Here is a 24,247-nt window from a genome sequence, read left to right as displayed (position 1 = left end):
TTGTGTTTGTGTGTTTGCATGTTGTGTTTGTGTGTTTGCATGTTGTGTTTGTGTGTTTGCATGTTGGTTTGGTTTATCCAAAGTGTAATAGCTGTCTTTGTTTACTATGCTCACTATACTTGTTCAGGATGCAAAATAATTTGTTTCCGCTTCAACCTTTTAATGGCCCAGGGTAGAAATTTACTGATAGCAGCTCTTCTGTGAAAGCCTTATCTTTAAAGAAGTATCAGTGTATCAGTGATATCAGTTTTCAGAGATGGCTCACCACATAGTTTTCCTGTATATATTCTGTTACTTACTGTCATGTGGTTCAACAACATTATTAATAAGAGACCATATTAGAATCATTTTGATTTGAAGTATTTTGTACTTTGTTATATTAATGCATATACTGGTTTGTGTCTGCAACAAATAATTAATTCATTGATTTTAATTATTTTCTTATCACCAAATGTTCACAAATTGGGAAGTTTCTTCATCCTATGCCTTGTTTACCTTAGTGCTGACCTATTATTTGTAAGAATATAATTTATATATCCAGATTTAAATATAATAATTAACTTCTCGTTCAAGGTGAAAGGAAGCCATTTCTGTTACAGCATCCACTCACAGGTGTAAGATTGCTGTTGAGACTGTTAAGATTTTATCTCTATATCAGCATATAAATCCACAGTTTGTCACTTATAGCAAATTTCTGAATTATCTGACCAAATAGATTAATAAAATTTCCCGTGACATTTCCAGTAAATGTTTTTTTAAACTTACTAACTAAGTTTATAAATGGCTGATCATTAATAGTTTTTTATTCTAAATTATTTTGGTGTGGACAACTACTAATTACTTTATATCCCTTCACCATTCTAAACAAAGAAAATAAAACATGGTTTCAGAAAATAAAACAAAATTATATTTACTTTTATCTACATCACCCTCTCAGATCATGCTAGCCACCAACCACCAGCTTACAACATCCACCAGCTAACTAGTGTGTTACTGTAATCATCTTCCTTACCTTAGTATGCAAGAAAACACACCCTTCTAAATACTACATGAGTGTCTGATGCCAACAGTATCTCTCTTTTGGTTAAAAGAATTACAGATGTGTCAACAGCTGTTGACAGAATTGTTGAATATTTAGAACCTCTAACATCATCAAAATAATAGTCTAAATAAAATATTAACACCAAACAAAAAATGTTCATTTATTAATTTGGTAAGTGATGAGCTGTACACTGTTTCTTGTGTCTTGGTAATGAACTGTTCCAAAAACATAATGCAACAAAAGAAGGTAATTAAGGTAAGGTCAGCACTAGGGTAACCAACTTGAATAATGTGTGATCCTATTATGCTGATGTTATATGAAACCAGCATTCCAAATGACAATTAACTAATTAATTAGTCAACAGCATACTAAATTAGCATGCTAAGGTTGGTGCTGCATGTTGCCAGAGCCCCCAAATAAACCAAGCCAAACTATGGTATGCTATGTTAAGAATTTGAGCATTTAAAATAACCTGCAGGCTTCCTGAACCACTGAATACAGTAAGTCACCCATGTCAACTTAGCAATGAGCAAAGCATAAACCTCTTTATGTTTCAAGGACATGTGACAAAACACACATACATATACACATAAAAACCACAAAGATAATTTCCCCAGTGCTTTGAGGAAACTGAGCAGCAAAGATGAGGTTTTATCAGAAGAATCAGCAGTAGTTTCTCTGTTGATATCTGTTAATACTGTAGGTGTCAATTAGATGTTGCTGCAAACTAGCAAATGGATATATGAGGCAGATTTGATTATAATAACAACCAACAGACATGCCACAGATGAGATTGTATCCTTAGGTGGACATAGAGATGCAGGGCAATGTTAACTTTTCTGTCAATGTGAGAAATTGAAATTATTCTCCTGGCACTACTCTATTTTTATCTATAGACTGTTAACTTTTTCCTTTTGTCACTTTTCTAGGATGCTGATCTCTTTCACTAAACAGAAGGGTGTTCCTGATTGGTGGGGTTACACTCTGGCCTTCCTCATGTTCTTCACAGCTTTCCTGCAGACTCTCATCCTCCACCATCACTTTCAGTACTGTTTTGTCACTGGCATGAATGTACGCACAGCTGTCATTGGAGCCATCTACAGGAAGGTACAGCGTGCAACAATGTTCATATTTTTGTTATCTAGTTTAGTTTTTACACCCACACCCAAAAACATTTCATTGTCAATTTCATTCTAGACGACATGCAGTGTGCTTCAAGAAAAGACTTACCAGATAGTTTTTGTTTTGTTTTCTGCAGGCACTGGCAATAACTAACGCTGCTAAGCGTTCAACTACTGTGGGAGAGGTAGTCAACCTGATGTCTGTGGATGCACAGAGGTTCATGGACCTCACCACCTTTCTCAACATGTTGTGGTCTGCCCCTTTTCAGATTATGCTGGCACTATTTTTCCTCTGGCAGGTGTGTCCTCAAATTATACAGGAATTAGTTGGTCAGTAATAAACTGTAGGTAGTTACAGTGAGACACATTTATTTCCATTTCCACATTTTCAAACAGAATCTCGGCGCCTCTGTGCTGGCTGGAGTGGCTGTCATGATCATGTTGATCCCTTTCAATGCTGTCATTGCCATGAAGACCCGAGCCTACCAGGTATAACCAGTCAAACTAGGACTCAGCAGTCTTTTTCTTTTTAAAAAAAATTTTAAATCAAGAAATGAAACCTTGAGTTTAATTAATTTTATCTTGTCAACAGGTTCCACGACATTGAATTATACATTCAATGTATACATTCAATTGACATGAGGCAGTTTAGTGTAACCGTTTGACAAGATAAAATTAATTTAAAAATCAAGTTTTCATTTCTGAGTGTTGTATATGTGACTATTGGTACATTTTGAAAATTTGAATTAATCTCACGATACTAATTAGTGTGGTTAATTTTGCATGGTTTGACATATTTTAACTTAAATCCACAGTAATCCACTTTGCCACTTTGATTTATTTTTGCATTTGGTTTTTGAGTTTTTGAAATTAATTTGCAGACAAAGAGCAGTTGTCTTTTGTCCTCACCATCGTCCCCCTCTACCCCTTTCCCAGGTGGAGCAGATGCAGTACAAGGACTCCCGTATCAAACTCATGAATGAGATCCTGAACGGGATCAAAGTCCTAAAGCTGTACGCCTGGGAGGACTCCTTCAAAGAAAAGGTCCTGGCCATTCGACAGAAGGAGCTCAACGTGCTGCGCAAGACAGCCTACCTGGGAGCTCTGTCCACTATGGCCTGGACCAGTGCTCCTTTCCTGGTAGGCTTAGTCCACATGTCTGGAAGCTGGCTTTGTTGTGTGGAACTGATTGTTCAGAAACTGAATGCTAACAAGATGTTAAACTTTTATTAAGAGAATATAGGTTATGTTTGTTTAAATAGGAATTTGACATTAAATTTGTCAAATTTACTGGCCCCTCTATTGACCTAGTTAAAATAATAAAATAATTTACTGCAAAGCTCAAGTACAAATGTCATAGCAGCAATACTCACCACTTCAGCCAGCTGCCCATCTACTGACCCAGTTCATAAACTTAAAGAAACGCATGACTTGAATCAGGAGTGTTAGTTGTGTATAAAGAAAAGCATTTGATTGTGCATATGGCATGACAGCTAAGGAAAGCTCTGCTCCTTTTTTGTTTTGAAAGGTGCCTATTGCAGTCATGTCAAGGTTTATAGGTCACGTGACAGCATTTAATTCATTTGCCAGATAAATACACTCTTTGCCAGCAAACATCTGGCGAATGTCATTGAATATAAACTCCAGTAATGTGGTGAATATCAGCAGCTGTTGCTAATGGGGTCATTGCGTGTGTTCGCATCTTTGCCAAAAGGATGGATTTGGATGTCTGAGCGGCCTGTTTGTCACTGTGTTTCCAGGTTGCCTTGACAACATTTGCCGTGTATGTGTATGTGGATGAGACCCACGTCCTGGATGCAGAGAAGGCCTTTGTGTCGCTCTCGCTCTTCAACATCCTCAGGTTTCCCCTTAACATGCTTCCCCAGGTCATCAGCAGCATCGTACAGGTGGGTTGGTGTTTTTCTTTTCCGTTTCTTTTTTGTTTGTTTGTTTGTTTCCTGCTTGTTTAGGAGGTTTCATTAGGTGTGTTTATTCTATGCCTCAGGCCAGTGTCTCACTAAAGCGAGTCCAGGGTTTCCTGAGCCATGATGAGCTGGATCCAAATTCAGTAGACAGGAAGAACACAGCCACAGGTGTCCATTTATTATTTTATTACATTTCTGATTTCAGTGTACTTGCTTAATAACGACTTTGCATTCAGGAGAACTTTTAAATTACCTTCCTTTGTGTAAACTCTTAAAACACAAACCTTTGTTGCAAAGTCACTGCTTCTTTCACCTTTCACCAAGTGACTCACACCCTGAAGAGCTTTTGAATGACTAATACAGTAGTTGGGAAATACCTTCCAGTCCTTTTCCCAGTTTCTCTGACACCACATCAAAGCATGACGTAAATAAATTCACATAATGTTTTATTGATCAACAGAGTATTCAGTGACAGTTGTCAATGGCAAGTTCACCTGGGCTAAAGAGGATCCTCCTGTTCTGCATAAGTATGCCATCTAGATTTATGTACTGTATATATGCATTTTAATCTGTTTGTGTTGTGCTAAGTGAGGCTGTTTTTAAAACGTGTGAACTCTGACTATGTCTTATATAGCATTAACATGATGGTGCCTCAAGGCTCCCTGCTTGCAGTGGTGGGCCACGTTGGCTGTGGGAAGTCCTCCCTCATCTCTGCACTGCTGGGTGAAATGGAGAAACTGGAGGGAGACATTTCAATTCGGGTAGGACTACAGTATACTTCTGATGAATTATCTCCAAAATCTGAAGGCTGGAGCGCACTGGCAGCCAAAATGATTATTGTTCATGACACATAACCGCAACATCCCCAGTTTTAGTGAGCATGGTGACTACTGTTGCATATCACATCCCCTTCCTCTCCTCATATTTCCTGTCTGCCTCAACACTGTCAAGTTACCGTAATGACATAAAAATAATAATCATAATAATCTTAAAAAAAGATCATAACTTCTTTTGGTTCAGTATATCCTCTCTCATCGCATTTTCAGGGAAAAAGCCCTAAATCCACTGCACTGTACATGGATGAACAGTTCAGTTAATACATAATAGGCTTCCATTGTCTTTACAGAGCAGCACAAATACATTTTGGAAGATAAGATAAGTAACATCAGTTCTGAAAATATCAGTGACATGGGAAAGAAACAGCTAGGACAATAAAATAAGCTGGACTATAAAAATATTTTTTCATAGAATAGATTGTAAGCACTATATAGAAATGAACTTAATGACCTGACAACAATGGGATCTTTCATGGTGTTAAGAAACATTTGTCGGCCTCTCTCCTAAGGGATCAGTGGCATACGTACCTCAGCAGGCCTGGATACAGAATGCCACGCTGCGGGACAACATCCTGTTTGGGAAACCCTACAATGAGCAGAAGTACCGCTGCGTTCTGGAAGCCTGTGCCTTAACCCCTGACCTAGAGGTGTTGCCTGGAGGAGACATGACTGAGATAGGGGAGAAGGTACAAAAGACAAGCACTTTCGTTTTCCTTTCTTTTACTAGGTGACCGCTTTCAGCAGTTTGCATTGGTTCTGCTTTCTTTTCAGTAATTCTTGATGTATGTAATCATCTCCGGCTTTAGACATTTTATCAGTTTCCTAAAAATGTATCATTAGGTTTTGCCTTAAGAAACAGTGTAACTGAAAAGATTTACATTGGTGGTCAAAGGAAATCTGTCTCAATGTTGCAGGGTATCAACCTCTCTGGTGGGCAGAGACAGAGGGTGAGTCTAGCTCGAGCTCTTTACAGCGATGCTGATGTCTACTTGCTGGATGACCCATTGTCTGCTGTGGATGCCCACGTGTCCAAGCACATCTTTGACAACCTCATTGGTCCAGAGGGGGTGCTGAAAGGCAAGGTGAGGAGAGTCTAACTAAAGATAGGTTCACAGTTCAAGCCCCTGTAGAGGTAAATGAAATGCTGCATATGTTGCTACAAAACATCAGCATGTTAGCTTCAGCATTTAGCATATGTGTACCTATGCCCTAATACAGCCTCATACAGCTCTTAGCATAACCGTAGACTGCTAGTCTTGTTTCAGTAGAGGAAGTTTGTGCTTTTATCAGTTTATTACTTGTGTTTTTATATTTATGATACCAATTTCTGATAAGAACTAGGGGTGTTTCTGCGTCACAGCATTCTGCTGAGAAAGAGCACATATGATACCACTGACTGTGTCATTGAGCCTATAATAAAAGGTGTGTTTATGTTTGTCTGGGTGTCTGCTTTGTTTTAGTTCTTTGTGTAGTGTATAAGGTAACAATAGGGGTATCTTTTGTTTTTTGACTCCAGACACGTATACTGGTGACACACGGCATCAGCTTCCTGCCTCAGGTTGATAACATAATGGTGATGGTGGAGGGCCGGGTGTCAGAGATGGGCTCCTACCAGGAGCTGCTGAAACAGAACGGAGCCTTTGCAGAGTTTCTCAGGAACTACACTCTGGAGGACATCATAGAGGAGGACGAGGCCACTGGTAGAGTGTCTCCTCCTTCTATATGACACCTCATACAGTATGAGTGCAAAGCATAACAGTGACTGAGCCTGTTCGTTGACATTGTTTCATTGTGTTTCTCATTGCTTTTACAGAGGATTTAATTGAAGATGAGCAAATGTTCCCTGATGATGCCCTTAGCAACCACATAGACATGGTAGACAGTGAACCAGTGATCAATGAAGCTAAGAGAAATTTCATAAGGTATTGGAAATATTTAAACACTGTTACTGTTTATAGTTTAACTACATTGTAAATATACTTTTAATAATGATAACTAATAATGATTATAATATAAAAAGTGATCATAATGTCTGTAGCCTGTGAAGTACATTGGTACACCAGACCAGTGACAGACTGGATATTTGGTCAGTAACAGCTAAATACTTAAGTACTAATCTGCTTGAAGTCCTGCATATAAGCATAAACGATTCAGTACTTTCTTGCATAACTTACAGCATAAAATCTAAATCAAACGAGTGCCGTACTGTTTTGACATGAAGTTATTCGCTCTCTCCCTTTTATAGACAGATCAGCATCATTTCAGCAGATGGAGAGGGCACAAGGTCTCGCTCAGTGAGGAGGCACGGCTGCAGTCAGAGGAAACACGGCGAGCCACAAGAGAAGAAGAAACCACATGAGATGGAGAAACTCATCCAGGCAGAGACCGCAGAAACTGGCAGGGTTCGTCTATCAGAGCTCATATACAAAGTTTTAACTTATTTTATTTTCAGAAATACAATTTGCCTTTTTTTTACTCTTTGGCCTCCACTTTTCTAAGGGTTTATTTACTGGGTCCAAATCCTAAAATCAACATGCTCAAACCAGCTCCATAATAATGCAAAAACAGACAAGTACTATTATTATTTCATAGAAGTGTAACATCACAGAATCTTATCCACATTGAAACATATTTTTAAGCTTTTGTAATGGGCTTTAAACTGACTTCGACCAAACTGACTCTGTCCTGGTTGTCCTCACCAGGTGAAAACTAAAGTTTATCTGGAGTATGCCAAGGCAGTGGGACCACTGCTATCAGTGGTCATCTGTTTGCTGTATGGCTGCCAGAGTGGTGCAGCTATCGGCGCAAACATCTGGCTCAGCCAGTGGACCAATGATGCCACAAGAAATCAAACTAAGGAAAATGTTAATATGAGGGTTGGGGTGTATGCAGCACTGGGCATTGCACAAGGTAAGTGTCACAACAAACACTGAATGAGAGAATTGATAATTTTAAAAGCAATTGAAACAAGGCCGGTGATTTTTATGAATGCACTAAAACCAACACTTGTGTCAGTGAATTGAGTACATTCATTGTAAGGTCTGTGAGTATAGACCCTAATTTAGCTCATATGTGCTCCAGTGTTGTTTGAAAACAATCAGTAAGATATGCCGCTAGACTGAGTGACAGCTTTCTTAATTCTGAACAGTGTGGACACAGTAGTTTATCTATAAACAGACTAAATCACTGACCCTGTTATTTTATACATTTATTGTTATATGTACACAATTTTGTAGAAACTGCCTTTTATACATAGGTACATACTGTCTTTACAGTTTTATTGTGTGGTCACAACAAACAAATCTATTTGAACCCGAACACCTAGTGTAACTCCATGATGCCAAACACTGTTTCCACCCAAAGCTCCTTGCTGCACAGTTCATTGAAATAAACGGAACTATTTGCTTTGCAGGGCTTTTTTTTCTTTATACAGTAGTCTCATTGGAGAGAGGCTGTGGGCCGCAGGATATTGACCAAACCTAGCTTTAATACACAAACCTGAAGCACCAGTAGAACATCTGATCATTAGCATGCATTGCTAATGTTTGGTGGATTGTGTTTGTTTTCCACATGGGTGCTGTGTACGTATGTGATGCATAATGTTTTCCTTCTATTCCTTTTTCAGTGAACCTTGACATCTTTGCATTCAGGACAGACGCTGCCTTTGTCTACTAGTACTTCCATTGTTCTCACATTGTAAAATAAAATTCTTCCTTCTCCGATTTCTTTTTTTTTTCCTCCACTCCTGCTCATCCTGTTCAACTCTATCCCAGGTATTCTGGTCCTGATCTCTTCCTTCACACTAGCAATGGGGAATATGAGCGCAGCCAGGAAGCTGCATCATAACCTGCTCACCAACAAACTTCACACGCCCCAGTCTTTCTTTGATACCACGCCTATAGGACGTATCATCAACCGCTTCTCCAAGGACATCTACGTGATAGATGAGGCCCTGCCAGCCACTGTGCTCATGTTCCTGGGCACCTTCTTCGTTTCTCTCTCCACCATGATAGTTATTATTTCCAGTACACCCATCTTTGCCGTTGTCATAGCACCCCTGGCTTTCATTTACATCTTTGTCCAGGTACTCGGGGAAAATTGCTGAAAATGTTGCTCATGTGCCAAACAACCCTCTATTCCTATTTCTCTTTGCAAATTTGTGAGTCTTCCTCTTCCTGGAATGGCATGATGCATGCACCGTGGCACAGCAGCTTTTGTTTCTCTGCAGCCTGTGATGTTGTCAGTGATGAGCATCTGCTGCTGCGATTATCACTATTTCCAATTATATTTTCATGTTGCTCTCTCCGCAGCTGAAATGCTACCTGTCCTGCCCACAGCCTGCTTCCACACCCTTCCACACACACACACACACACACACACACACACACACACACACACACACACACAGATATGCTCACTGCCATATTGTTGAATATGATCTGTCCCCAATATGCACAAGATACTAGTCTTGAGTATTAGTCATAAGCGAGCCATAACATCCCTCTAGTGGTGAACCAGTGTTAATACAATTACTGGACATTTACTCATTGTATCTCCATGGTGACCAACTTCAGGGTGAATTTGTTTTAGGGATTATGTTACAAGTAATGTGTGTGCCTATGCTCGTGTTTATTGTGGAACCTCTGTACATGAGTGTTTTCTGGGAAAATGGATCTGACTGGAATGCTGAAAGTGGCTGTCTGGCTATATAATAGTTTGTGTGTATGTATCTCAGGTTCAAAACATCTGTAAGTTACTTAAATTGTTCAATGCTTTCAAAGTGTTGGTGTGACTTAGAGAATATTTAAAGAGTCTTTTAAACTCAAGTTAAAAGTTAGTCAGGGTTTGATTAAATCCTTACTATGAAGGGAGAAGGTGACCTTCAGTGATTCTTCTTATCTGGTTAAATTTAAATTAGGCAATGACTTTGCATCTTTGTAGATAATTGGAAATTAAATAACTTAAAACTATATACCAATTGAATAATAGGTGGGTTTAAGAAACTGTCTACAGGAATAGTCTTAGATCCCTGGCCTCATGTTATTTTACTTACAAATGATTGTAGTAACTTCATTACTTACAAAGAAAGCTACTTTGTCATTAGACATTAGGAACAGGTCCTAATCCATTTAATGCAGGTATTGCTGTGTTATCACACTTGACCTCCTCCCCCTCCTCTCCCCCCTTCTCACAGGTGTGCTGTTGTTGGTTAACTGCCTGCTATGCCGGGGCTACAGTATGCTGCGGGCAGCCAAGCTCACACACCGCAACTTGCTCCATGGGGTCCTGCGAGCTCCGCAGGCCTTTTTCGAGAGCACCCCCACTGGGCGGTTACTAAACCGCTTCAGCAAAGACGTGGATGCTATAGACTCCCATATCCCAGAAAATATTGACATATGGATGCGCACTTTCTGGTACACACTGAATGTGCTGCTCATATGCTCTGCCCTCACCCCAATGTTCCTCATAGTCATAGCCCCGTTAATGGTGTTCTATTGGTGGGTTCAGGTAAATAGGAATTGAGTCTGCTAACTCATTAATACAACATGCATGTCTGAGAGTGCTGTTGAGTGTGTGTGTTGCTAGACTGATGCATGTGGTTTAATTGATAGACCAGTAGATCATTGCTGCTCTGTTGCAGTAGTTGTAGTGTGGTTTGTTCTCCGCTAGTCCAGTAGTCATAGTTGACTGTGGCCTTCGTTGCTCAGTCTGTAGTTTGACATAGTGGGAGCTTTAGTCAGCAGCATCTCTAAGTTCAGGTGGTTACACCAACAATCTTTGAAGCATTTAATTAGATACAAAACATAACGGTTAAATTGGAATTAGTTGATATTGGCAAATAGAAATAATAATGAATAATTCATAAATTCTCAGTGACAGGGCTGATCTGGAGACAGGATTATACCATATGTCTGTAGACTGATCTAATTCATATTCGGTCAATAACCTGGAGGGTTGTAGAAGTGATGATATGTTAAGGCTCAGGCTACAGGTCTGTCAGGAAAAAAATATCAGAGCTGGATTGACTGCTTCAGATTGATTTATAGTCAATTATGTTATGGCTTCTCTTTGTGTTGCATTATTTGAGGTTAATAGCTTGCGAGTAGATGGTTTTCATCAGCTATGGCCATTTTGATTCCAATATAGATCAGGTGAATCAAAACACACAGCTGTACTTGGCTTTCAGCTGACCCAGTTTGCTAGATTTCTTTTGGTACATTAATTTTAAAGAGCACATGATCTTCATTTTGCTCATAACAATTAGTACAACTATGCCTGTGAAAACCATCCTGGAGGGAGTCCCCAAACCTTATTGAAGTAACATACAAAACCTCTGGAGATACGTCTTTGACCTCATTGGCTATATATGATGCTATGTTAGTTATCTGCCAAACCACATTAGCTCTCAGTTCGACCTTTTGACATCGGTCCAACAGTTCATCAATCATACAGTAGCACATTTCATATAAATCTGTATGATGCATAGTTTCAACTCACTGACTTGTAGGTTTTGTAGTTTTTAGAGAAGACTTACAGGATAAAAAAAAAAAAAAGATTTAGTCTCCAAAGAGTCAGTCAACAGCATCTTGTACAATGTACAATAAATATATGGGCAAGTCCATAAAGTGATTTTAGAGCAGAGATTTGTGGGGTGTTTTGGGTCTGTGTGCATACTTTGTTTATTCTGTACTAGCCAAAATGACTAAAATCAACCAAGCTAACACAAACTCATTCTGTTGGTTTTGTTGTGGTTCCCATCCTGCATGACCTTTATCTCTGCTGCATTTGTCTGTCATCTGACTGTCAGAGGGGCTTCTGTTTGAAGCATGCGGGCACTAAGGGAAAAACAAAATGTTGCTTCAAGCTTTTGACATTTAAAAATAATTGGATTGCTCTGATTTTGTTGCTAAAGGTATGTGTGATTTTAAAAAAGCAAAACATCTGCAATTCAAATTGCATTTGCTTAGTCGTAGAAGTCACCACCTGTGTGGAGCTGATGCGACATTAGCAGGCAACAATGTGTAAATTGGAATATCAAATGAGCATTGCAGGTGTTTTGTTCACACTGCATTTCTTTATCTAGGTATGTGTGCGTGTGTGTATGTGAGTGTTTACATGTGCATCATTTTTGAATGAAACACATGTGACTTGTTCAGTTGTAATGTTTTGTCTGTTTCTCTCCCCCTCACCGCCTGTAGAGATTTTATGTTGCCACCTCTCGGCAGCTAAAGCGTTTGGAGTCAGTCAGCCGCTCTCCCATATACTCCCATTTCTCTGAGACCATCACTGGCTCTAGTGTAATCCGAGCCTATGGCCGACACTCTGCCTTTGTTCTGATGAGTGATATGAAAGTGGATGAGAACCAAAAGAGTTACTACCCTAGTATAGTGTCCAACAGGTACGTCTTCTGTTTCAGCTCAGCAGGACAGCTGCTGTGTTCCAATGTTGTTGAAAAGGGTTTATCTCTTTCTCTCTCGTTGATCCTTTTGCACACAGCCACTGGTGTGGTGATTAAGCTCTTCGCACCAATGACAGGATGATACAGCATGTTTACAGTGGTAACTAACTGTTGGTTGGTGCTTATTATTTATATGTATTATATTATTCTCGTTCAGTTTTAATATAATTCCTCATCCAGTGAAAACAGTTGCAGGATGAAGAGAGCTGTAAGTAGACATTTAATTCTAGTAGCATGTTTATCAGCCTTATAATCTGTGAGAACTCGAATCAAATGACAGCGAGTTAGGAGAGTTACATCCATCATGATGGAGGTGTTAGTGTTTAGTGTTTCATATCAACAAGTTCATAACATACATAAGTCTAATCTTTTTTTTTTTTTTTTTTGGAAGCTCTCCACTAAAACACTATGGCAGTTATTACAGACCAGTAACTGTGTGCAGAAGGTGAAAGAGGCGAAGGTTAAACCATTTCAACATTGGAACACAGCTGCTAACAAATTTCACTATATAAACATACACCAGGATCATAGAGACTCACTGCAGAGGCCAGAGTTTACTTAACTACACATCAAATATTAGAAATTCACATAATGCGATATGAGTTCACTTGCTACAGTGCTCACTTACTGCACAGACATATCTATACCAGAAGCTGAGTTCACCTACAGGTCAGACTCCTGATAACCTCTTACTCTGCTATACAGGTGGCTCGGAGTACGTATCGAGTTCATCGGGAACTGCATTGTGTTGTTTGCTGCCCTGTTTGCTGTGACTGGGAAGGAAAGTCTGAACCCTGGCCTTGTCGGTCTGTCAGTGTCCTACGCTTTACAGGTACACTACTAACTTCTGTAATATGATCTGGTCTGCATGTGGTGAAGAACTCATAAATTATTATTTCTAACATAAATACCCTGGGTGAAGGTTAAGATATTCAGTGGTGCTTGAAACATTGTGAACGCTTTAGAGTTCTCTCTATTTCTGCATGAATATGACCTAAAACTTAAAACATATATAGAACATTATTTATTAAGGAAAATGATCCAGTATTATGTGTAGCACAAGTATGTGATCCGCCAGGATTATCATTTCCTTTGATAAGCTATTTAGAGTCAGATGTATCCATGGTTGGGATGAAATTCAAGTGGTGTGAAGAGGCATGTAATAGGCTGGGCATTCACAAGGAACCCCTGGAAAGCATCTAGAAAACTAAAGGCCTCTCCAGTGGTCAGTATCAGTCTTTATGAGTCCACCATAAGGAGAATACTAAACAATAATGGTGTACATTGCAGAGTTGCAAGGAGGAAGCCACTGGTCTCCAAAAGAACATGGCTGCTTGTCAGTTGCTACAGTTTGTGGTCATCCAGAAGATTAAAAGACTGCTCTGTGGATGGATGAGACAAAAGTAGAACTTCTTATCTTAAATGAGAAGGGCTATGTATATGACTAAAGATAGCATTCCAGCATAAAAAACTAATCCCATCTATGAAGCACAGCTGTGGCAGGGTCACGATTTTGGGTGCTCCCTACATTTACATTTACAGATTTGAACCCCAGTCTCCTGAATGGGGGGCAGCGATCTTACCAGCTCACTATCGAGCCGCTCTCGACCAGGACAGCTTACTGATTGAGCTATTTTGAGTTGTACAAGCAAATTCTACAGGAAACAGTCGATGTATCTATCCACAAACTAAAGCTTAATAGAAAGTGGATCATCCAGCAAGACAAGTACGCAACCAAAGGTGTATGGTTAAAGCAATAGTTAAACCATAATCCTATAGTAATGCTATGGAAAGACCTGAAGCAGGTAGTTCAGCAAGGAAACCAAACATCTCTGAGTTGAAGCTGTTGAGGAGGAATGGGCTAAAATCCTATTAAGCTGATGTGCAGTGCAGCACTGATAAACTATCCCTGCAAAAGGGGGTCACACCACTTACTGAAAATAAGGGTCATAAGGGTTTGCTGCACAAATTTTCAAGGTATCAATGATCATATTATTATTATAAGTTTTGTCTTATTAGTTTAATTAGGTTCCCTTTATATAGTTCTAAATTTACAGACTTTTAAGCACTGTACACTGTACGTTACCATTAATGACTCGTATTTTAAAATGAGTAATGTCTGATTACACTTTAAATGTTTGTATTTAAAATATTGATGAATACTTTTTACAACGTGTATCATTGTTTACAAACTGTCATAGGGCTTTCTCTTGTCAGTTGAGTTAATTTAGCTTCTTCTAGTTTATTATTATGTTTTCATCCCACATACACTCACACTGTGATCAGTAGAATCACAAATTGCAAAAGTGATCAAGCAATCAATCAATCAATCAATCAATCAGTACAGTACTTAGCTAGCACCAAATAACCACTAGCCAGTAAGCATACTGGATTATTAAGCTGCTAAAGAAGAAGCTACAGTATGTCAGAGCCTTGTAAGTGACAGCTTGTTCTGCTGCCCCCAAGTGGCCAGAAAATCAATGATTGCAGCATCAATCTGTACTTACTTTTCTTAGATGCTCTATTCCTTCTTTTACATTGTAAAAAGATGATCATGTTTGTATGACTGTGCATGTTTTCATGTTTAACACCAATAAAAATAAAAGTTTATTTCATCATACCTTTAGCTAACTCCTCCTTAAATTCAGGTTGCTGTTTCAGCCAATTCCCCCGTTACTCATGTACAGACCCATATAATTGCTTTTTACTCATTAAATGTGTGAAAAAACATTTAAAATCAAATTATAAATTGTCTTTTTTTTTAGATGCAATATTCTCCTGTCTTTTATATACAACAAACCGGCCTTTATTGTTTTTGCAGGTGACAATGTCGCTGAACTGGATGGTGCGAATGACTTCAGATCTGGAGAGTAACATAGTAGCAGTGGAGAGAGTAAAGGAGTACTCCGAGACCAAGACAGAGGTAAATTATAAATGCAGCGTGTTGAGCGTGTACGGACACGATGTGTCCACTTCTGTTTCTTTGTAATATCACACAAGCTACAGAGTTGGACAGTCCATGTGTTTATCTCCAGAAGTAAAACAGTGTTGGCTTTGTGCTGCTTTTAAGTAAAAAGTAAAGTATGTATTTACCCACATTCCAGAAAACTGTCCTACTGCCAAGTCCTGTTTTCAAACAACACAAGACCTATAAACTCTAACTAGATCCAGAAATGTTAGATTACCTGGTGCCAGCCTGCGCCCCTCTGTTACATAAGACAGACAGAGCGTTTGTACTGTACTCAGTGTACTTTTCACCAACCAGCTCAATAAGTGGCCCTTCCATAGCCGCTGTAGTTGTTAGTGTAGAGTGTCCTCATAGTGTAGTAAATCTTTAGCCACTCTGAGTGACTTTTAACACACAGACATCCTTGACATATCTTGACTGACACACAAATTAGTTCTGCTAAAAGCCCAGCAGGCCAACGAGCTGTTGAAAAAAATTTCCTTGTCCCAAATTCTTTGTTTGTGCTCACAGGCCCCCTGGGATGTGGAGGACAAGAAGCCGCTTCCAGAATGGCCCATGGAGGGGAATGTGCAGTTCTACAACTACAGTGTTCGGTACCGAGAGGGACTGGACCTCGTCCTGAAGAACCTAACGTTGGACATCAAAGGAGGAGAAAAGGTGGGGAGGTGTGGTGGAGTAATCATTAAGGTATCATGGGTAAAAATAATGGCTTCACTAATCATGACTCTTGTTGTGTTTCTCTACAGATTGGCATCGTGGGACGTACAGGGGCAGGCAAGTCCTCCATGACTCTCTGCCTCTTCCGATTGCTGGAAGCTGCGGCAGGAGAGATCACCATCGACAAGGTGAAGATAGCTGAGATAGGTCTGCACGACCTGAGGTCCAAACTCACCATCATTCCACAGGTACACACCACTCACACACACTCTTCACAAGACATCAAACTGTAAAGTTCATCACAGCAGAGGGCTAGAGTGTTAAGAATCATCATCCCAGATTTTCCAACAATATTTTTTTTGGCTACTTTTCTGAAATGTGTGTAAGTGGTTTTTGGCTCCAGCAAATGAAAACTGAATGAAAATATTAGTGCTGAAGTTTTAATATTAACTTAAACACAACTTTGACACGTTTACATTTAGCAGAGGATTTTATCCCAAGCGACTTACAAGTGAGTGGCAGGGTAAGCGCGAGGAGGTCTTGCCTAAGGACCTCTACTAGAGGTAGCCAGTCAGGATTTGAACCCTAGTCTCTCCATGGAGGGCAGTGATCTTACCACTGTGCTATCCAGCCACTGACATTATGGGAAAACACTTGTTTCCTGTTGTTCTGAGAGTGCGACAAGAAGATCCACACCACTGTCTGTACATTAAATATGTAGCAATGGACAACAGATGTTAGCTTAGCTTAACATAAAAACAAAAAAAAAAAGCCAAACTGGCTCTGTCCAAAGCAAATAGGATCATCTTCCAGCAACTCTAATACACACTGATAAATACATGGTACAGTATTTTGTTTAAATTATATAAAGACCAGACCAAAATGTACAAAACAGAATGTGTGGTTTTATGTTGAGTTATGTGCTGGAACTATTTCTTACTTTCATGGGGTCTTGGCAACCAGCAGAGACTGCAGGAGGTCCATTGCCCAGCCAAGAAACAATTCCAGCATGTAACTTCCATAAAGCCATAAATAGTTTTAGCTAATTAGCTTTAGAAGTGTTTGTAGGTGAACGTCTGCTTCAGTCAGAGCCAGTATTTACAGCGTCATATCCAGTGTACAGGTATGAGTCTTCCTGTCTAAACATGCAGCCTTTCCTCTGCCACAGGAGCCTGTTCTGTTCTCTGGGACCCTCAGAATGAACCTTGACCCTTTTGAGAAGTACAGTGATGAAGAGGTGTGGAAAGCTCTGGAACATTCTGACCTCCACAAGTTTGTCAGCAACCACCCAGCAAAGCTGGAGCTGGAGTGTTCAGAGGGAGGAGAGAACCTCAGGTATGATCACAGAGGAGTAGAACAGTAAACCAGTGTTGGATGAGCAGCTTACCAGAGTGCTCGCTAAATCTTCCCTTCAAAACTGTATGTTTGTTGTTGTGTTTATTCAGCGTGGGACAGCGGCAGCTGGTGTGTTTGGCTCGAGCTCTCCTGAGGAAGACCAAGATCCTTATCCTGGACGAAGCCACAGCTGCTATAGACCTGGAGACAGACGATCTCATCCAGTCCACCATCAGGACTCAGTTTGAAAACTGTACTGTCTTTACCATCGCACACAGACTCAACACAATCATGGACTACACAAGGTTGGATATGTTCAGACTTGAAAATTGAAAGGAAAGGGGAATCTCTTACAAGGAGTCTTAATTAGAACTTAGATTTTCTGTGTGTTTCTGTGTATTTGTGCTCACCTGGTTTCACTGTTGTTCGTCTCTCCCCTTGTTAGTGCATTGTTACATTTTCTTGGTGTGTTACTGTCACTTGAAGCTCAGTGAAATTATTTGGATCATTTGCTAGGCCTGTGTGTTGTGTCACCTACATGCTCATGCCTCTGCAGTCTCACACACTCTAACAAAATGTGGTTGGACTCTCCTTTTTAGTTTATTAGAAGGTCTGTTGGGTTGAAGAACCAAGAAATGTTTTAGATCCCGTTTTTTCTCATGTCAGACTAGATTTTCTTTCAAAACACAAGGCAAAATAATGAAACAAAAAAAATCCTTCACTCACAGGAATAATTAACCTCAGATAAAATATTAAACATCAAGCTAAACACTCCAGCAAAAATTTATAAATGAGTCCCTATTCCACACCTTGTGCTTCTATGTTTGTCAGGATTGTTTGTCTTCTATGTTTGACAGTCTGAAAAGCAGGATGGTTCTTAATCAAAGTTTAATTAGAGTTCATAGAGAATATTTCAGTATGAAATAGTATTTCATAGGTCTGAAATGTGCACAGACATTAAATCATTGTCTTCTCTTCTGTTGCAGAGTGCTGGTGTTGGACAAGGGACAGATTGCAGAGTTTGACACTCCTACGAACCTCATCTCACAGAGAGGGATCTTCTATGGCATGGCGAAAGATGCTGGACTGGTGCAGTAAAACCTCCTCTTTTCCCCAATGTTACAAAAGCCATGATTGAGGATCAGGAGTTTGACACCTGGCAGTGGAACTTTAACATGCACTTGGTAGTTTTACAGCGCACTTGCTGCTGGTTTTGTATTAAGCCTGAATACCTTTACAGACTTGGATCAGTTACCAATTACAAGCAGCGTTGGTCTGATCCACTACAGGACATTTACACACTCTTCTGTGATTGTCTTATGTTTCTGGCACTGACTGTACTGTTCTGCAAAGACAAAAAAAAAGAAAAACAAGCCATATGTGCAAGTACTAGTTGATCCAAATCTGTTCTGTAGTGCCTTCTGCCAATAAGATGAAAAAAGCCAGTGAATGTATCATTTATTAATCGGCTATATGGTGCAAAAATAGCACGAAAAGGAGGATATGTTTTAGTTTTATTTTTTCTACGACGTCTAATCCTGTGCCACTGTACTTTCCTCATAAGAAAACATACACTTTTGTGATAAAAACCCACTTATTTTTGTACTGTATCATTATTTAAGCTACTTTTTAAACATCTGTCACATCTAGGGAAGTTTGCTCAGTTAAATGTGATTCTTTTGTGAACCAAATCTATTAAAAAAAAAAAACTTGAATTGTGTACCACCAAATATGAAGTATGACAATGCCTTTATTAAAAAAGAAGAATTAGAACACTGGTTGTGTGATGTCTTAAAGTCACTATATTCAATAGTCAACAAATTGAGTGCAGTTACTCCAGTCATCCACTAGAGCGCGCTCACGGTCAACCAGCAATCCACTGGAAATTAAAACTAATGAAATAAAATTTGCTGCTGTCTCCAGTCTCTTCCACAGACACTTGCCTACTGTAATAACCTCTGAAAGTATTAATATAAACCTGTGTACTGCAGTGTTGATTATGTTGGCAGGAGGTTTTTTTCACCCTAATTTCTTATTTGGACTCAGCAGGTCACAATATAACAAGGCTACAGTTATGACCACTGTGGAAGTTACAGTGCACGTAAAGTATACGTGCATTTTCACTGTGTGTGTGTAACGATCGCATGGATATTTTTCAGAGAATGTGTTTCATTTGATCACAGTTATCTTGGTGTTATTAGTTCAGGATTTATGAAATGTAATATGATCTTATAGAAACAGTGCAGCACAATGACAGGACTCAAATTCCTCACAGCAAGATACCTCTTGTTTCACAGAGAAGCTGTGGTAACGAATTCTCTCGAATTTCTCATGCTGATTATCTCTGACGTGCTATAACTGACAGATGCCGATGGCCCCGGATGAACGGGCGCTCGGCTGCCAGCTTGTTTGGTGATGTCCCTGCCTGTGGGCGAAGCTGCATGAAGTGGCAGAGAGGATTGGCTCTAGCCGTCTGCTGACTTGCCTCATCAGAAACCAGGGGAGGAAGACTGAAAACCACCTCAGCAAAGAGGTGACAAGGCTCAAAGCTCCTTGTTTTTCTCTTCAGGATTTCAGTGTTGCTCAATGTTATGTCTACGAATACCAACCTGAAGTCCTCTGGATGTTCTTTTGCTGGTTTTGGGCCACCCACAGTTGAAAAAGAATAAAATCAAATAAAGGAACACTTAATACTTGAAGGAAAGAATGCACCTATTAGCTTTCTTTTTGAGAGTTCAACCAGGAGGTCATTATCACATACTAAATATCCAGCTACAGCCAGTTAGCTTAGCTTAGCATTTCTGGAAAGCTTGGCTCTGTGCAAAGGAAGCAAAATCAAAAGATTTAATGCATATTATGACACATTTTGATTGTTTTATTCATAAAAACAAGTTAAATAATAGTTTTATGGGAGGTACTTTTTCTTGGCTGGGATAATATTTAGCAAGTCTTAGAGGTTTTTACCTTTGCTCCAAGCTGGCTGCACAGAAAAGGTGAAGGAGGATTTATTCATTTTGCTTCAGTGAAGTATATCGTTTTGAGAAACAAAGCTCTTGCTTGAGTTCAACAAGACATTTCACATCACTGAGTGCTGTGCATGACCTGGTAAATCCGGAGTTATTCTCTTCTTTGCTATCTCGCTCCCCAACATGCCCATATGGAGTCGATTTGATTTTCTCACTTTTGCAGGGTTTTTGTTCTGCTTTGAGAAGGTTACTGAATGAAATCTCACTTCACAGACTGACGCCAGGAAGCTGACATTAATGCTTAAACCTGAACATGCACTGATCTCATTCTGCAGGTAAAGAAAGTTACCACTAACTGTAACTTCCACTGAAGCTCCAAACCTCAAATAACCTCTCGCCGGAGGGCCCGCCTGGCTTATTCTCTGCTTTTTAGGGTTCCTGTTATTTGTTTTCATGGAATAAGCCTATCATTTCCTCTGTATCTGTAGCCCCGAGATGTATCCTTCCTCACTGGGTTTGACAGGAGTTTATTAATTCCACCTTGGTATGAAACGTTTCATTTGTAAATGACAGGTTCAGACTGTGTGAGAGTTGTGGGTGGCGAGCTGACTTCTTCCTGTCCTGAGGAAATGACAGGATATTTTACTTTGTCTTACACACACATACACAATATCACTTACTTCAGCTCGTAGAACATTATATCTAATGAAAACAAGGCGTTTGTGCAGGTCGATTGTACAGAAGGTGGCCTGACATGAGTAACACGACGATGCGGTCTTGCCGGTAAAAAGACCCTCACGCAACAAATAGCTGTAAATAAATAAGCTGATAATGTTAATCACACATGCAGACTAATGTGCAGTTGTTTGTCACTGGCACTGAAATGGAGCAAATATACTAATCCTTCTTACAGGATTGAGACCTGCAGCTCTGGAGGCTTGGCAAGCACGAGATAAACAAGATTTATTTATTTGCTTGCCGTGCACACAAACACACACTATGTCATGCCAGAAATCATCGTGTCTGCATCAAGAACAAACAATCTCCCGCACAAACGCTTAGGCACAGCATGAGTCCACTGTTTAGCGCTGGAAGGCAGTCTAATAGCTCGCGTGTCCTCAGCTGAACTGTGGAGGAAACCAGCTTACTCAGGAGAGGAATGAGCAGTGCAAACTATAACAACACCTTCATTCATTAAATGCTCTGCCAACACACACACACACACACACACAGACTGTGGACCACATCACCTGATCCTCAAAGGAATTTTTTTTGGAAATAGTATTGTCCTCGTTTCACCTCGGCTGGCCTACGAGACAGATTTGAGAAGGGCTGTGTTCAGAGCTGGAGCTGTGTTTGCTATTTTAAGTTAAGAGGAATGAAGCCAGACTCCTGAAGAAGTCTAGGTGATAACCTTCTGCAATCAAGGTTTTCTTATCCGTATATTGTGCCTACGGTTGTTTAGTCTGTGTGTGTGTGTGTGTGTGTGTGTGTGTGGTGACTCTGTACATTTCCGTAAATCCACTCAAGTGCCTGCATAAATAAAACTAATCCTGTATACAAAGAGGTGCTCTGTACAATGTGGAGCCCGTGTCCATTTAATAAAAGTGAAATAAAAATGTTACACACATCAAATCTTTTCAACGACTTCAGACCTAACCATATGTATATAGAAAGTTTTTTATTATTATTATTCTTTAAATCTTTTTATGTTTTATGCCCTTTTTGTCATATGAAGCCCTGAAAGGGCAAGAACACAAAATCTGCAGTATTTACCTAACATGACATGCAAAGGGAAATATTTGATCTGAGGTTATTAGAGCCTTGATTAGATCAATAATTGATGACATTGTTGATTTTTATTATTATTGACAGCACTTTTTACCCTTAGGTCCCAAAACGGGACCTTTTCATATGTTTTATGTTTTTTATGCCCTTTTTATCATAAGAACAGAAAAGAAATCACAGCATAATATTTAACAATGTTTTATTTTTGTCAAAACATGTCATGTTTTGTGTGTTTGTGTGTCTTGTCCTGTCTAGTCCTCTGGGCAAATGGCTCCTCTTTGCCATGGCTGGGGCAGTGAGAGCTCTGTCAACCTGCTCCAAGAAGAGACGCCACCTGTAGCACTTATCCTTGTTCCAGCAGGCGTCCACAGAAGTGAGCAGGACATAGGCATTGTAACATATGTCCATTATGTTATATCCATGTATATACTTGGAACCTACACGCATACGATGTCTGCATGTCACAGAGAGCGCATATCGTCAACCCATACTTTCCAGGTTTGGAGGGGATATACTGTCAAATGTAATCTCAGGGCTGCTGATCCTGGCAAAGTGTACGTCGGTCCTGGGGTAAAGATGGGAGGGCGGGCTCTTCATGTGTGGGAGGATTTTGCCATTTTTTGATCTCTATTGAGATATTACCACTTTCTCTTCCTCCTCCTCCGAGTTGCAGGTCCCCTCTGTGCCTTGCAGGAGTTCCACCTCTCCATCCCTCCTGACTCTAGGACTGACTTTTCACTGCTGGTAACACATTCTCACTCTCCTCAGAGGACTGCAAGACTGCAGCAGGGGCCTCCTCTAGTTTCAAACATCCCCTGATGGCTGTCTTCTGGACAAATGACCCGCCAGACAAGGCTGCAAACTATTCTCCTTACATGTTTATGCAGGTACATGGTTATGTTTACCACACATTCAATAGGAGAGACGAGGTTCTCTCTTAATAAAGAAGAGACAAAGCCCATTGGGACTCAAATTTCACATACTCGCACTCTCACTCTCTCTCACAAACACACACACAAAATATATTTTCACACACAAGGTGCCTCGAGGGTTAAGCTCAATTTACTTGTGTTGCCAAACTGTTATCAGATGTCAAAGCTCAGAGAAGCATTGCATTTCATTTAGTTTTCATGAATTTACCTTTTATTTTCTGCTATTTTTATACTGAACACTCATTTAGTTCTTTCTTCCCTGTTTAAAGTACTTCAGCATTTGCTCTCTAACTATTTGTAAAAATGTACTGTGAATGAGCAGCCGTTTCTAATATTAATTCTCTCAGGAATATCTGCATATAGTGTGTATTATAAATCAAATATATTTGGGCTTTTTAAAGAGATTATTCAGCGTGATTGAGATACATTTATATAGAAATATGCTAAAAATCCTATTTAAATGAATTCAAATTAAAATCCACAAAGGTTTATCTCATAATTTGCTGCAACAAATGTGTCAAAATAATCGTGATCATTTTCATTTAGTGTAATAATAACGTCTCTCTTGCTATTTTACTGATCTCATCTGAAGCCACTAACTCAACTCAAAGACCATTTTTACACACATTAAATTAAATACATTAAAAGGACATAAAAGTATATTATCAATGAATTATTTTTAACTGCAATAAAAAAAAAAATACAGAGCAGCCTTCACACGTTACACAAAAAAACAATTTCTACATCTTTGGTTTTCTTTCTTTTTTCGCGTCTCTCCGTGCGTCTTTACGCACAGCGCGCCCTGGCGCCGGTGGAGCGCTTTAAGGGTTAAACGGGGTTACCAGCAATCCTTTTAACAGGCAGGTGCCCCGCCAGTCCCAGCCCAAAGCTTACCACTGACTTTTGAAAAAAAAAAAAAAAAAAAGAACTCCGAACTGTCATGAGTAAACTTGGCGAGTCATGTTAACGGTGATGGCTGCAGATGGGTGGTATAAATAGAGCATCATCGGTGCAGCAGTGGGATAACAAACTGGATTTATCAGCTAACACACGCCGCCCTGAATCGCGGACTGACACACGCATGATTTGTTTCTTCGTTCACCTACTTTTAACTTGAAAGACGTGGAATTCGTCTCCTTGCTGGATCACAGAGCGCACATCTCCCAGCTGTTTTATTTTCGATCTCCTCCACTTGTTGAGCTGTGTTATTCTCTGGAC

General features: G+C 39.8%; 1 protein-coding gene across 4 annotated transcripts in view; it reads left to right on the top strand.

Moving 5' to 3' along the window:
- Window positions 1-19,121, top strand: part of abcc3 (ATP-binding cassette, sub-family C (CFTR/MRP), member 3) — a 36,758-nt gene extending 17,637 nt beyond the window's left edge. Inside the window, exons 9-31 of one of the 4 annotated variants that reach the window (XM_026350558.1) lie at window positions 1,972-2,149; window positions 2,301-2,462; window positions 2,560-2,652; window positions 3,100-3,303; window positions 3,924-4,070; window positions 4,169-4,256; window positions 4,549-4,615; window positions 4,723-4,849; window positions 5,434-5,610; window positions 5,839-6,006; window positions 6,441-6,624; window positions 6,738-6,846; window positions 7,170-7,326; window positions 7,627-7,834; window positions 10,119-10,432; window positions 12,124-12,323; window positions 13,089-13,215; window positions 15,205-15,306; window positions 15,862-16,008; window positions 16,098-16,256; window positions 17,177-17,343; window positions 17,454-17,648; window positions 18,330-19,121. In XM_026350558.1, coding sequence (XP_026206343.1) covers window positions 1,972-2,149; window positions 2,301-2,462; window positions 2,560-2,652; window positions 3,100-3,303; window positions 3,924-4,070; window positions 4,169-4,256; window positions 4,549-4,615; window positions 4,723-4,849; window positions 5,434-5,610; window positions 5,839-6,006; window positions 6,441-6,624; window positions 6,738-6,846; window positions 7,170-7,326; window positions 7,627-7,834; window positions 10,119-10,432; window positions 12,124-12,323; window positions 13,089-13,215; window positions 15,205-15,306; window positions 15,862-16,008; window positions 16,098-16,256; window positions 17,177-17,343; window positions 17,454-17,648; window positions 18,330-18,441 — 3,592 coding nt within the window. In that variant the 3' untranslated portion in view covers window positions 18,442-19,121. Of the gene's footprint in view, window positions 1-1,971; window positions 2,150-2,300; window positions 2,463-2,559; window positions 2,653-3,099; window positions 3,304-3,923; window positions 4,071-4,168; window positions 4,257-4,548; window positions 4,616-4,722; window positions 4,850-5,433; window positions 5,611-5,838; window positions 6,007-6,440; window positions 6,625-6,737; window positions 6,847-7,169; window positions 7,327-7,626; window positions 7,835-8,697; window positions 9,009-10,118; window positions 10,433-12,123; window positions 12,324-13,088; window positions 13,216-15,204; window positions 15,307-15,861; window positions 16,009-16,097; window positions 16,257-17,176; window positions 17,344-17,453; window positions 17,649-18,329 lie in introns of those variants that run through there. The other 3 variants (XM_026350559.1, XR_003298263.1, XM_026350560.1) reach the window with 3 other exon arrangements.
- Window positions 19,122-24,247: the final 5,126 nt, after the last annotated feature.

This window comes from Anabas testudineus, chromosome 19 (genome assembly GCF_900324465.2).
Source record: "Anabas testudineus chromosome 19, fAnaTes1.2, whole genome shotgun sequence".
Lineage (NCBI taxonomy): Eukaryota > Metazoa > Chordata > Actinopteri > Anabantiformes > Anabantidae > Anabas > Anabas testudineus.
This window is presented reverse-complemented; position numbering and strand designations above follow the sequence as displayed.